Source organism: Ascidiella aspersa, chromosome 5 (genome assembly GCF_963924565.1).
Source record: "Ascidiella aspersa chromosome 5, kaAscAspe10.2, whole genome shotgun sequence".
NCBI classification, from domain to species: Eukaryota; Metazoa; Chordata; class Ascidiacea; order Phlebobranchia; family Ascidiidae; genus Ascidiella; species Ascidiella aspersa.
The window spans coordinates 32,435,338-32,447,819 of NC_139451.1; the positions used below are offsets into that span (position 1 = coordinate 32,435,338).

General features: G+C 36.8%; 1 protein-coding gene across 1 annotated transcript; it reads right to left on the minus strand.

Moving 5' to 3' along the window:
- Positions 1 to 1,686: 1,686 nt before the first annotated feature.
- On the minus strand, positions 1,687 to 12,096 carry LOC146146395 (excitatory amino acid transporter 1-like). The gene is made up of 10 exons (XM_083390746.1): positions 12,072 to 12,096; positions 10,781 to 11,083; positions 9,052 to 9,172; positions 8,125 to 8,219; positions 7,870 to 7,994; positions 7,135 to 7,284; positions 6,328 to 6,482; positions 5,373 to 5,548; positions 5,004 to 5,157; positions 1,687 to 2,616 (listed from the first exon to the last, which is right to left on the minus strand). The coding sequence occupies exons 1-10, from the start codon at positions 12,094 to 12,096 to the stop codon at positions 2,436 to 2,438; spliced, it is 1,485 nt and encodes a 494-aa protein (XP_083246872.1). The 3' UTR covers positions 1,687 to 2,435.
- Positions 12,097 to 12,482: the final 386 nt, after the last annotated feature.

Genomic DNA, 12,482 nt, shown 5'->3' on the forward strand with positions numbered 1-12,482 from the left:
GTTTACGTCACTCCTTGCAGCCAATGTGCAAACGATAAGCGGAAAGTTTTCGGTAAAATTCCGTTACGTAGATTTCTTGCAACGAATGCCTTGTTACACCAATTTTTATGCGTCAGAGCTGAATGTGATGTTACGTATATCCGTTTAATGTGAGCGCTTTGTTTTGAAATTCGCCTTATTGTCAACAATCCATTATTTTAGAATCGAACGCCAGTTACGTCACAATGTAGATCGAAGCGCTTTTGTTCAAGCCATATTTGGACAAAAATATTATTTCCGTCTATAAGAGTCGAGAGAAAAAGGTTTAGACCACGCCTTGTTGTCACGTGATTTATTATTGAAAATTGTAAGAATATCTACGTCAATATTTCCTGTGCATTTTAGAAATATTTTCGCCAATAAGTATAGTGACACAATCGAATAAAAAATAGTATCAACCAGTATCAACCAGTATCAACCAGTATCAACCAGTATCAACCAGTATCAACCAGTATCAACCAGTATCAACCAGTACTGCCTAGTGTAGAGAGAGGCTTTTACAGCTTTGACTGAAGACAGCAAAAATTGACTGTTCATGTATCTGAACTAAAGGAAAGAATTGGACCTGAATGGCCTCACGAAGACAGGCCATCTCAAATCTTGTAGGAGTGTGGTCGATTCATCTTGGCAATTATATAAATGAAGACTCATTAATCGGACCCACACCCCCCACAGTTTACTAGCGTTTTGATTTATATAAATACCATATTGGCGAACACAACAAAAAAAGCATATATTGCTAGATATCACTACCGCTAGATAGGCGTAGAGAGCTTTTAATACCATGATGTCACACTATTTAACGGCGAAAAAAATGGACCCGCCTATAAACCCAATTAACATAAAAATTTATTAAAGATGAATGCTGAACAGGTAAAGTTTTAAAGTTTAACTTTATGAGCACCAGATTATATAATACTTCATGTGAAAACAGCAAGTTTCTTGAAAAATAAAAACCTTAAACCATAACCCTGTTTGCCAGCGTTAAAAAATATGGCAACCCGGTAGTAAATGGTATCCCACGACAGATTTTGTTTTGTTTACTTGTGATTATTAAATCATTGATCATCCTTAGTGTAAAAATAGATAATTGCTTTTACCATAATAGTCAAAATATTTTGCGGAGTTTATATAATTACATTTTCTTGTTGAAAATGTGACATTTTAGTCTAGAATTTATTAGACTGTTTCTTACCGTATTCGGTGTTTGTTTATTTATACATAAAATCAGATCACGCACACTATTTCCAAGTGACGTTATACATTTCGAATAACTAGTTATACAAAATCAGTTGCAACCCTATTAGTCACATTTTTGCACCAGTTTTCCCCTTGTTGTCATTGCGGTTGGAATAACACGGAAAATTAGTACAAAGTCGGGCTGGGAAGCTTTGCCGCCACCTACGGGTTTCTTGTATCAATCCCATTTAAGTCACTGGCCTCATCTATCGTTTTACATATTTTGATTATTCGCTGTTCTTACAATACATTTGTTAGGACGCCTCCTATAGCGGTCAGGTATCCTGCAGACAGTTGAGTAGTGATTCTATATTTTTGGCGTAACAATTCCAAAATGGAAATACTAAGGCAAGCGCAAAAATAAATAAACATACACACATATATATATATGAATAAAATGTGTTCGTCGATAAATGTGTTCAATAGTTTATTTTTTTAGCGTAGGCCTATTGGTTAAGTTCAGCGTATAGGTTAAGCGACATTAATGGTTGGTATCAAATTAAAACCACGTCATTATATTTGTAGCCTTGCATTGACTCGTATATATAGCTTTATTGGTTCATTTATGTCAAGACCTTCTCCCCAAAATTGCTTAATAACGCACAGCTTTTAACTTTAATCGAATTTCATTAGTATTATTTTTAATTTTGATCGTCTCGTCGTGAATGTGTCTCATTGTTACAACAACAAATGGTGTGATTCAGGCATGACGTGGATAAATGTGCGATGCTGCCGTTTAATCTTGAGTTTTAGGTCATGAGGTATGCTAATTCATGTGAAAGACAGTGACACTTCGCGACAAAATAAATAATTCTTTAAATCAGGGGTTCCCAACCTTTTTTATACGGTGGCTCCCCTAGTTTGAGAAAACAATGGCGCCCCTTTTTTTCAACCTTTTTATTAAACCAATTAAGAAAACGTCATTTTAATTAAAAAAGCTGGTTTAACAGTAACCGATAGTTAGAATGGAGTAGACTTAGATATGATAAATTAAAAAAAATATTATTTTCTAAATTTTTCCATGGCCCCCTTGAAAAAGGTTTATGGCCCCAGGTTGGGAACCCCTGCTTAAAATAAACTTCCGGTCTTATATAACACGTTCGTTTTGTTTATCGCGTAAACTTCTTTTGTCGTTCGTTGTGGAAGGTCTGAAAACTTTATACTGAAGATTCTTCACCATCGTCACAATTTATTATTGTAAGCCCTTCTTTATCGTCTTTGCCGAGCGGAAACTTTGTTTCAACGTTTAGTTCATTGAGATCGTCCCGCGATAGACGAGCAACCACGGCAGCTCCTATCCCGTCTCCCAGGATGTTGACAATGCCCTGTAAACGGCCCCTGCGAGAAAATCCACGATCATGATGTGTTGCGATATATGATATTGTTACGTCAATGTTACGTCACTGTTACGTCATGTACGCAACATGTAATTACCTTACATGTGGTTCTATTAATAAAATTAATATCTCGCCTTCTCAGCTGCGCCTAGCTAAATCTAGTGAAACAATTCTTTAGGGGTTGCCAGGCATGTCAAGTTCTTGTTAATGTCAAACTGACTCAGACGCAAACTGAAAGTCTTGACTATGGCCTAATCAGCAGCGGCGCTTTGTAATTTGTGTGAGTTTACTTTGAACATGTTGAGTAATCGGTTGTTTTAAAATAATCAATTGTCAGTTAATGTTTGTCATTCGTTATATGTTAGAATATTTGGAAATGTGAGACCATGGTGTTTTGTGTACATCAATCGATTCGTTTGGCAATAATTATAAATACTAACTTTAATGCATTTAATATATCTTATCACTTGGAATCGAGTGGTGTGAGTTTTATTACAAGCTTCAAACAAGATTAATCTAGGAAAACAACGAACTCACGGCGGTCGTTGTCCTCAAATAAATAGGCAGAATTAGCCAGTAAAGCTTATTAATAAAATTAACTAATTACGACATAAGGTCGCTACAGTAATATCGGATCGGAATTACAGAATACCATTTTTGGTTTAAGTTGTCGCTTGTTAAAGTTAAGCGCACGAAAGCAAGCTAAGCTTTTATTTTCCAGGAACCAAGTGGTTCACTAAACCAGAAGTTTAAAACATTGCGCCAAAGAGAAATCGTTTTTATACTGAGAACACAAAAATCGAAGATAGATGTCGATTGAAATTTGTCATGGTGTTCGACCACCGTATCTATTTAGTACGTGTATTTTGTTGTCGCACTCTATGAGTCTACTACCATGCAGCATGCACGCCTTGTGCACGCCTTGTACACGCGTTGCTATTTCGCTAGAGTCCCTAAGGCGCAGTAATTATTGCTTTTCACGTTGGAATGCTGATTGCATTCTTCGCCCTATATAACAGTGCGTGTTATTCGTTCTTTCGTTCTCCTTTACTTCCACGCCCATGAGCAATAAACCTTCTACGAAACTTGGGTTACTTAACCAAACCAGTGAACTTATTGAAAACGAATACAACATCTTGTTAAATTGATTTAAATTATTTGTATTAATTTAAAGTCATATGGCCACCGATAACACCCTGGGTATCATGTGAGCAACTATTACCAATTGGCAGTATCGGTATTCGTCCAATACCATGGTGTTATCGGTGGGAAACTACTCAAATTAACACAATTAAAGCAGTTTCAATGCAACGATTCTAACATATAGGTTATTTTTTAAAGAAAAAATAAGGTAATTACGTGAGGTGACTTAATTTCTTGAACGATAATTTATGCCTAATAACTTACGACCTAAATAACCTACAAAATCGACCTTTTAACGCAGGGGTTCTTACTGGGGTCCATGACCCTTTGGGGGTCTGTGAACTAATTTCAGGGGGTCCATAAAGGCCAAACTGAAATATATGTATATATTTAAGTTATCAATATTTCAAAGAAAATAGTTTAGTTGAAAAAAACGTTTTAGCACTGCATGTATTTAGACTCCATTTTACTTAAATCGTCAGCATATTTATGAAGTCTATTTTTATTTTGACGTAAATTCGTGACGTCATTTTTTAAAATTTTCTGCCTAGGGTGGTCCGCGCGGAGCAAAACAACATTGTTAGGGGCCCCGGTAAAAAAAGTTTAGAGCCCCTGTTTTAACGCTTTAATCCAATTTATTAGTTTCGTTATGGATCGCCATAATTTTTGTCAAAAATATCGGACATCGCGTTAGAATAAATTGTCAAGTATTGAAGTAGTTATCTTAAATATTTTACCACCTTAAGACCTAAAAATATAATTTACACATGTAAATAAATGTAAAAGTGAAAGATAACCTGTAATTATTTAATGAGTAAACAACATGACCTACTGAATGTATTTTATTTTATAATGTTAGCCTAAGGCGGGGAAGTTACGACGTTTCTGTCATTACATTCCAGGTTTTAGCTGCATTTTTTTTTAAATCGTGCATTTCAGGAGACATTACGGGCCAACACTTACAGCAGTAGAGTGGCATTTTTAATGCTCAAGGGTGCCGAGAGATTTTTGAGAATCTTTTAGAATCTGATTTTTGCTCATCTCTTACAACTTTTTGTGCAAGATTGAATAAATCCAATTATAACTTCCTGTACGTTGTTTAGAGTTGATGTTTGTTGTTCCAGTTTTAATTATGGCGACATTATAGTGAATAACTTACCAAAAAATCTTGTAGGGGTGCCGCAATCTATTTATTATTTCTGAGGGGTGCCGCTAACCATATAAGGCTGAGAAACATTGACTTACAGAATCCAGTCGACAGAGAGAAGCAGATACCACTTGTCTGTTGGGAGGTTGCAAGCCTGCAAGACCATCATGATGTTTACTATGGACGACATTGGAACACCTGCCGTTCCTATGCTGGCTGCACTGGCTGTGAGGCTTATGGTGATTAGTGTACCTGAAAGGCAGTATTTGTAAAGTCCCAATCAACGACACAGTATTCACAAAAAAAATATCAAAAATAAATGTTTAAAACTTGTAAAATTGGCAAACATTTAACATTTACCCCTGCTCCAAGGCCCTGGCAAAAACGCAGAAGGCTAAACCTTCCCATCTGTTCCTTTGCTGTTTCCCAAATTGTATGGCAAGTCGTAATTATTTATTTCTACTTACCGAAATTGGTGTGGACACCACTGAGCTGCGCTATGAAGATAGCAGATAGCGCTTGGTAAAGTGCGGTGCCGTCCATGTTAATTGTGGCACCGATTGGCAGCACGAAACCGGCGACGCGCGGGTCCACCTTGTTATTCTCCTCGCAACAACGCATCGTTACTGGAAGTGTAGCAGAACTGCAACGTAAAACATATTTTTAAAGATTTATTTTTAAGGCTTATGGACTTGTTTCAGTTGAGGGATATCAAGCTGTAATCGAAATTATTGCGGTTTGTTGTTTTCAGGCAGCAAGGTATCGTTTGTTGGAAATGAGACAGAATTGTAGGGTAAAACATGTTTTAAAAGTGTTATTGACGATAATAGACTTTTCGACTTTTAGGTCTTTCCTCGCGGAAAATATTTTTTCTTTTAAAATGTGATATTATGAATAAAATCAAATAGAGTTTATGAACCTGCGTTGTTGTTTTTTAAACATAAAAATAACGTAGCTTGATATTGAATTGCAAATCCAAATGATCAAGTAAATCGACATCATCTTGATCAAGTCTACTCGACGTTTGTGGCTTCGTGACATTATCAAGCTTCAATACAGATCCGTACACGCAAGTTTAAAACGAACACTTTTAGAATGTTTCATCACCAAAAGTAAGCGTTTGAGGTTCATAATTAAAAACAATTCCAACTTGCTTTTTTCAGGTCAATCTTGCGTCGTGCACTCAAAGAATTCATTAATTGTTTTAGTTTTTCAGTAAAACACAAAATCAAACTAATAAGAATATCAAAGCCCATACAAAGGTAGGTAGCAAGCATTTTAAACGTTTATTCATTAATAAAGAGATATTCGAAACCTTCAAAGTGATACTTACTTCTGTATGGGCTTTGATATTCTTATTACGTCTTGCTACAACCTCCAACCATAATGCTTCAATACCAAACTAGTTACTGTTCTTTTTACCTGGAGGCGGTCCCGAACATGGTAAGCACTGCTTGCGCCATCCCAACTGCAAACTTGTATGGGTTTTTGCGCACCACGACAAAGTAGATAATAGACAGGGTTACGCAGTAGTGAAGTACCAAGCCAAGGAGAACGGTAAGAATGTACTTTCCAAGCTAGAGAAGAATAAAGCACGTTATAGTTTTGCGATGTACAACGTATGACCTATAGTCAACTTGAGTGAGTCTTATAGATTTTGTTTAACCTCAAAAAGCTACTTTAATGTGCTTCGTATATTGCATGTATTATACGTATGACCTAGTCCATGGGTCGGCAACGTTTTGTGCACTGAGGACTGATTTAACACTGACATTTTGTCGCGGACCGGACTTGAAAAATACCCATGCTGATTTCAGTCCAAAAATGTAAATGTAAACTGGAGTCCTAATACATTCAGTGTAAAACCGTTTTATTTTTTATTAAACTGTTTGCTTTCAAAAATTAATTACTTCTTAAATATACACTAATATTTCAAGTAGGCGTTCATGGACTCCCTAAAACTAATTCACGGACCCCAGTTTAAGAACCCCTGGTGTATGGCATGAAAAGTTAACTATATCAGCTAAGCTTAACAGCGAAAGCTTAGGAAACAGCGTTTCTACAGAGAAGTTTTATAGCGTACAACAAAAAAGATTTAAAAAAACACTGATGGGTTTAACAAAAAAAGAAAAAAAAAACATTAGGGTTTTTTTTTGGTTATATAGAATGGCACATCCAAAGCCTGTCATTCAAAAAAACAACTAGATATTTTCACACGTGTTCGCCCACCTTGGCCATAGTTCCCTCAAAGTTTGGAACCTTTACGATGTTTGGGGCGATAAGGAACGCCAGACCCACTGGGGCCACCCACATCAGCAGCAAAATGATGCCGGACGAAAGCTTGAAGACCCCTTGAGCCAATGACGTAATGAGACGACCCTGTTTGGAAACGCAAAATCAATAAACCAGTGCTTTGTAACCCGTGGAATGATACGCACTTGTGCGGATGACAAAAGTTGCAGTGCGGGTGGCAAAAGTTGTGCGGATGAAATGTTAATATTTACAATAATCAAATAAGCTATAGTGCGCCCACTTTTGCGTTACATGTACACTAATATAGTCTCTATCAGTGGTTCAGTGCAGCTATCTATTTTATATCGGTTAAGGATTACGGTTTTAATACATAAACCCTTAATTGTTATTTCACACATAGGGAAAACGAAAGGTCGCAGACTTAGCCTACTGTGATCGTTTCGTGCGGATGAAAATTTTCGAATCAACAAAGTGCGAACGGTTCTTTTAAAGGTAAAATGCACTGCACTAAAGAAACTGCAAAACTTTATTACCATGTATTATTTAAGCGATTTACAATGTCCCAGCAAAGATAAACAAATTGCTTAAAAGTGCATTCCATTCCTTTTCATGAGCTCTATATGACTAAATACAGATCTTAGTGTTTCAAACCCCTGCTTAGTAGATCTGTACACATTTAGCACGTTTGACTGTACATTTCTGCAGTCTCACCTCCTTTCCGATGCTATTAAGCAAGCAACCGCAAACCATGCTTAGCACGATCACTCCAATGTAATTACTGCCCTCTAGCGATCCTGCCTCAGCCACCGTTTTCCGCCAGATGTCGCTAGAGTTTGCTGTCGTAAAAAAAACCTGTTTGGTTTTGAATGCTTTATCAAGCTACATTGCTGATCCGTGTATAGAAGACGCAAAAACGAAGAATATTACTGAAATTAAAATTGGTATAAGGCAAACTGCCACGCCCACCTGTTGTCATGTTCAGCAGGTGGTCGGTCACAGGCTTCCTCACAGTTACGAACTTGTACATTGTAGCTGTTACAATGTTGTCGGGAAACATGTTCCTAAATGATAAACAAACGAACTTTAGGCCTTGGCGTTTCCACGTGCAAGGTGACAATATTTGTGCTTAGCCAAATGCAAATTTGGTCGTAGACAATCTCCCATGTAGGTCAATACAGAACAAATAACAGTGTTGTTGTTGTTTGTTTTGAAGTTCTACTCCACGAACACTGCAACTGCAATATTCTTTAGGTTGACGAGTATCCCCGAAACACCAGAAGAATCGAGTTAGATATAAATAATTAGAAGGAGATAACCTAACCGACGTAAAAATAACCACGAGTCATGTAGTTTAACACATTACGTCATAACGCTAGTGCTAAAACATGATTTGTTAAAGAAAAATTCCCATAATTTGTATATACAGAGTGGGTCAAAAGTAGGATTACAGTTATAAAAAGTAGGGTTTGGGTCTAAAAGTAAATTTATTGTTTTTGGGTTCTTCTCATACACCTTGTTCTTTACAACACCCCCTCAAAACAAGTCCATTGGTGTCAGGTCAGGTGAGCGTGGTGACCATTCAATGCTCTTCTAAGCAAACGCTGTGGAATAACTGTAAGCCTACTTTTGGCCCACCCTGTACATCGACTTGAAGTCTAACGTATTGTGGCTTTGATATTGTGCTTTTGCTCGAAAAGTCAACGAATATTGATTTCATGCAATGTAATTTGAAAAGATACTTCGTAAACCTTAATTTGTATGTATCAACTTGGAGTCTAACGTATTGTGGCTTTGATATTGTGCATTGGAAAGGACACTACTTAAAGCTTAGAAAGGCCAATCTTTAAGCAAATAATACAGAAAGAAATATAATCGGTTACTCTTTGGACTCACATAAGCAGATCATAAATGGCGTCCGATCCGCTAGCAGGTTTCCGAACCAATTGTTGAGAAGCATCAGTAGCGTTAGTTTCTACGCCCACTCCAGGTTTGATGGCCAAGCTAAGAAGCACACCTTAACAAAAACAAACAAAGTAGTTTTTAACCTAAAATATTAGCTGATTTCGGTTTAAATTAACCAAGATTTTAATTTTCAAAGTTAATAGCCTTATGCATTTCAGAATATCAAACTTTTCGTTGTTTCTTTTTGTGCTTTTGCTTTTTGAGCTTTTGCCATCGGCTATACCATCGTCGAAAGACCACCTGTCCCAAACAAGCTAAACATAACTTTAAAAGCTTAGAATTTTAGTCAGTCTTGATAAAATTACAAATTCTTCAAAATGCTTCTTATGAATATTTGTTGTTTAAAGTAGAATTTTGACAAATTCTTTTTTTCCATACTTTTTTAATGGTTAGAATGAGAATTAGCAAATGAGCTAATTTTTAAATAGAGATTTTAAGCAATAGAGAGTCCTCTTATCCAATTTAAGTTTAATTAGCGGGAAGTTAACATAAAACAATTCTTATTATATCTGTCAAGTTAACAATTTTTCAATATTAGCGAAAGATCGTTTAGATTGAAACTAAAAATGTTAGCCAGTATAGAGCTAAAACCGGATAGCATAGCCTTTTTAAATATGTATAGTTAGATAAAACCAAAATGTCTATTGCTCTCCAATGGTGTTGAACAACCACACATTGCCCAGAACAACAATTTCAACAGTTGAGAGCAGTGCTTTTCTACCGTGGGAAGGCACGCACTTGTGCAGATGAAAAAATTGTAATGCAGATGACTAACGTCGTGCGGATGAATTTGCGGATAAAAATCGTGCATGTTATTATTTTTCATTATGTGTAATACAGTAAGCAAATAAGCTGGTGCGCCCACTTATGTGTTACAGGTACAGTAATATAGTCTCGCAGTGGTTATTTGCAGCTTAAGCTATTTATTTTATATCGAAAAAGGCTTAAGCACACGGTTTTAACACACAAACCCTCACATTGTTATTCAACAAATAAACTAAAGGTGGCAAACTTCCTGTGCTTGTTTCGTGCGGATGAAAATTTTCCAAATAAAAATGCGGATTGAAATTGTAAAGGTTGAAAAGCACTTAAACAACCACCCTTTACCCAGAACAACAATTTCAACAGTTGAAATGATTCAATCAACAACAACAAACTGTTTCCCAAGAGAAAAGCCTCTACAGGAAATGCGAGACTCGATGCAGAGCCTAGTACATTAATCATATTCTGTACAGGAAATTTAATTCATTCCACCAATCGACTAAGTCAGAGGTTTCTTAAACTTTGTTTACGGCGGACCCCTACAATTTGTTTTTACTTCGCGTGGACCACGATAGGCAAGAAATTTAGAGATGGCGTTATAAAATTCATCAAAATACAAATTGACTTTGAAAAATCGCAAGTTTCCGGACCAAAAACTGTACAAGGGAAATGGAGTGTAAATAAATTCACTGCAAAAACGTTTTATTTTTAATTAAACTATTTTTCCAAAAAAATGGTTACTTTTCAAAAATAAACTAAAAGGCCCTAATGGATCCCTAAAATTAGTTCACGTACCCCCAAGGGGTTTTAAGAACCCCCGGACGTCGATAAAGTTGTCGAAAAAATTAATGCCTTTTCTAAAAAATATGCTTTTTATCGAATTAAACCTAAAATTTACCTGTTAACGAGGCAAATGCTGTTGTACAAAGATAGAAGGTGAGAGCTCGCAGCAGCATTTTCCCTTTAGACGCTCCCTTAAGGTTTGCAAAGCCGCACACAATGCTGGAAACGACCACGGGCAGTACCATGACCTTGAGTGACCTTAGGAAAAGTGTCCCGGGCAGGGCTAGCCATCGGACCTGGTCGTTGTCCAACTGGGCAGATCGCAAGGCGAAACCGAGTGCGATGCCGAATGAAACACCGCCGATAGTCAGGGAGATCTGGATGTTTTGCTTAGACTTGAAACACCTAGTGAAGGATCCTGGTAAAGTACGTATAACCTATATTAGCAATCAGCAGTGTTGTAAACAAGTCAGTTGTACGAAAAAAACATGACATTTCTGCGCGCTTTTTGGCTATACATATTATTGTTAAATGCCCTATTTAACCTGGGCAACGCCGGGTATTTCGCCTAGTAAGGTATATTAGCAATCAGCAGTGTTGTAGCCAAGTCATTTAAAAACAATGACTTAATTGCACTTTAAATCTAAGTAAAAATTGACTTAAGTCATTGGCAATCAGGTGCTTGGCCGGTTGAAACAACCAGCATCCTACTACGGGAGAACAAATAAAGTCGAGACTGTCTCGGACTTTACGGATTGTTATCTACCCATTTATGTAACCAAAATAGGGTGAACATACAGCGTTTCCCCCATAGGAGTGTCATACAGCTCATCCTCCACACACAACTTGTGTTCGAAAACATTTCATCAAATGCTATTCCACCTTTATAACAAAGAGTGTACGGCCTAATCGGTACAAATTTGGTGCTGAGCAGGCGCAATTGTGATTCGGGAATTAGGATTCTTTGTTTTGACTCGTAACTCGTCGTCGAGTCCCGATTCCGAAGCCCGGAGTCTATTTCCAGCAAAAAAGTGAATTCGTCAAATCACGAGTCCGAATGCTCGGCCCCGTCAGAAATTATAGCAAATGTAACCGGTTTATTCCCGTACCTCATTCGGTGAAACAGGCCTTACAACTATATTACATTTATATATAATAAACCAGAAATATTAGGGCTTGCGGAACTGTGCACTCAGAGTCGAACAGTGATAAAACGAATATTATACAGATATTTAAGTTTAATCACATCATGTACCCTATAGGTTCGTTTTTGTAAATGCGCACCTGTACATTCCCAATACATGCCGAATAAGAAGTGTTTAGAAAACTGTTACCGAACAACTGTTCCTCCGAAAACTATGGGGTCTTACAAAAAACAAATTCTTATATCAAAACGTTATACTTACTTGAAAATCCTGGGCAGCTCGGCATTTTCTCTTCAATCCCTGAGACACAGTCAGACTACGATTCCTAAACTTGTTATAAAGACATAGAAAAGCGCTGGTTATTTATGTGTACCGTTATATGTTTTTTGTAGTACTAGTACCTTAAAAAAATTATACTAACATTACAGTTTCGACAAAAAGGGCAAAAATCGTATGCAAAGGTGCAATTATTATAGCTTGATAATAAATTGCAAAGCCAAAAAGGTCGAGTAGATCGACAGCATCTTAATTAAGACGTTTCGATACGAGCTTGTATCATCTTTAGTTAATGTTTAATGTTTAACATAACTTAAGATGATACAAGATCGTATCAAAACGTCTTAATCAAGCTGTTGTCAATCTACTCGACCTTTTTAGCTTTGCAATTTATTA

What these genes read in the sequence shown, in the direction of transcription:
- LOC146146395 (XM_083390746.1), bottom strand. Translation starts at nt 12,096, where the DNA reads ATGCCGAGCTGCCCAGGATTTTCAA. An exon ending in TGGTGTCCACACCAATTTCG is followed by an intron (nt 5,158 to 5,372) that starts GTAAGTAGAAAT and finishes ACTGCCTTTCAG; the next exon opens with GTACACTAATCACCATAAGC. An exon ending in CTCTCTGTCGACTGGATTCT is followed by an intron (nt 2,617 to 5,003) that starts GTAAGTCAATGT and finishes ATTTTCTCGCAG; the next exon opens with GGGCCGTTTACAGGGCATTG.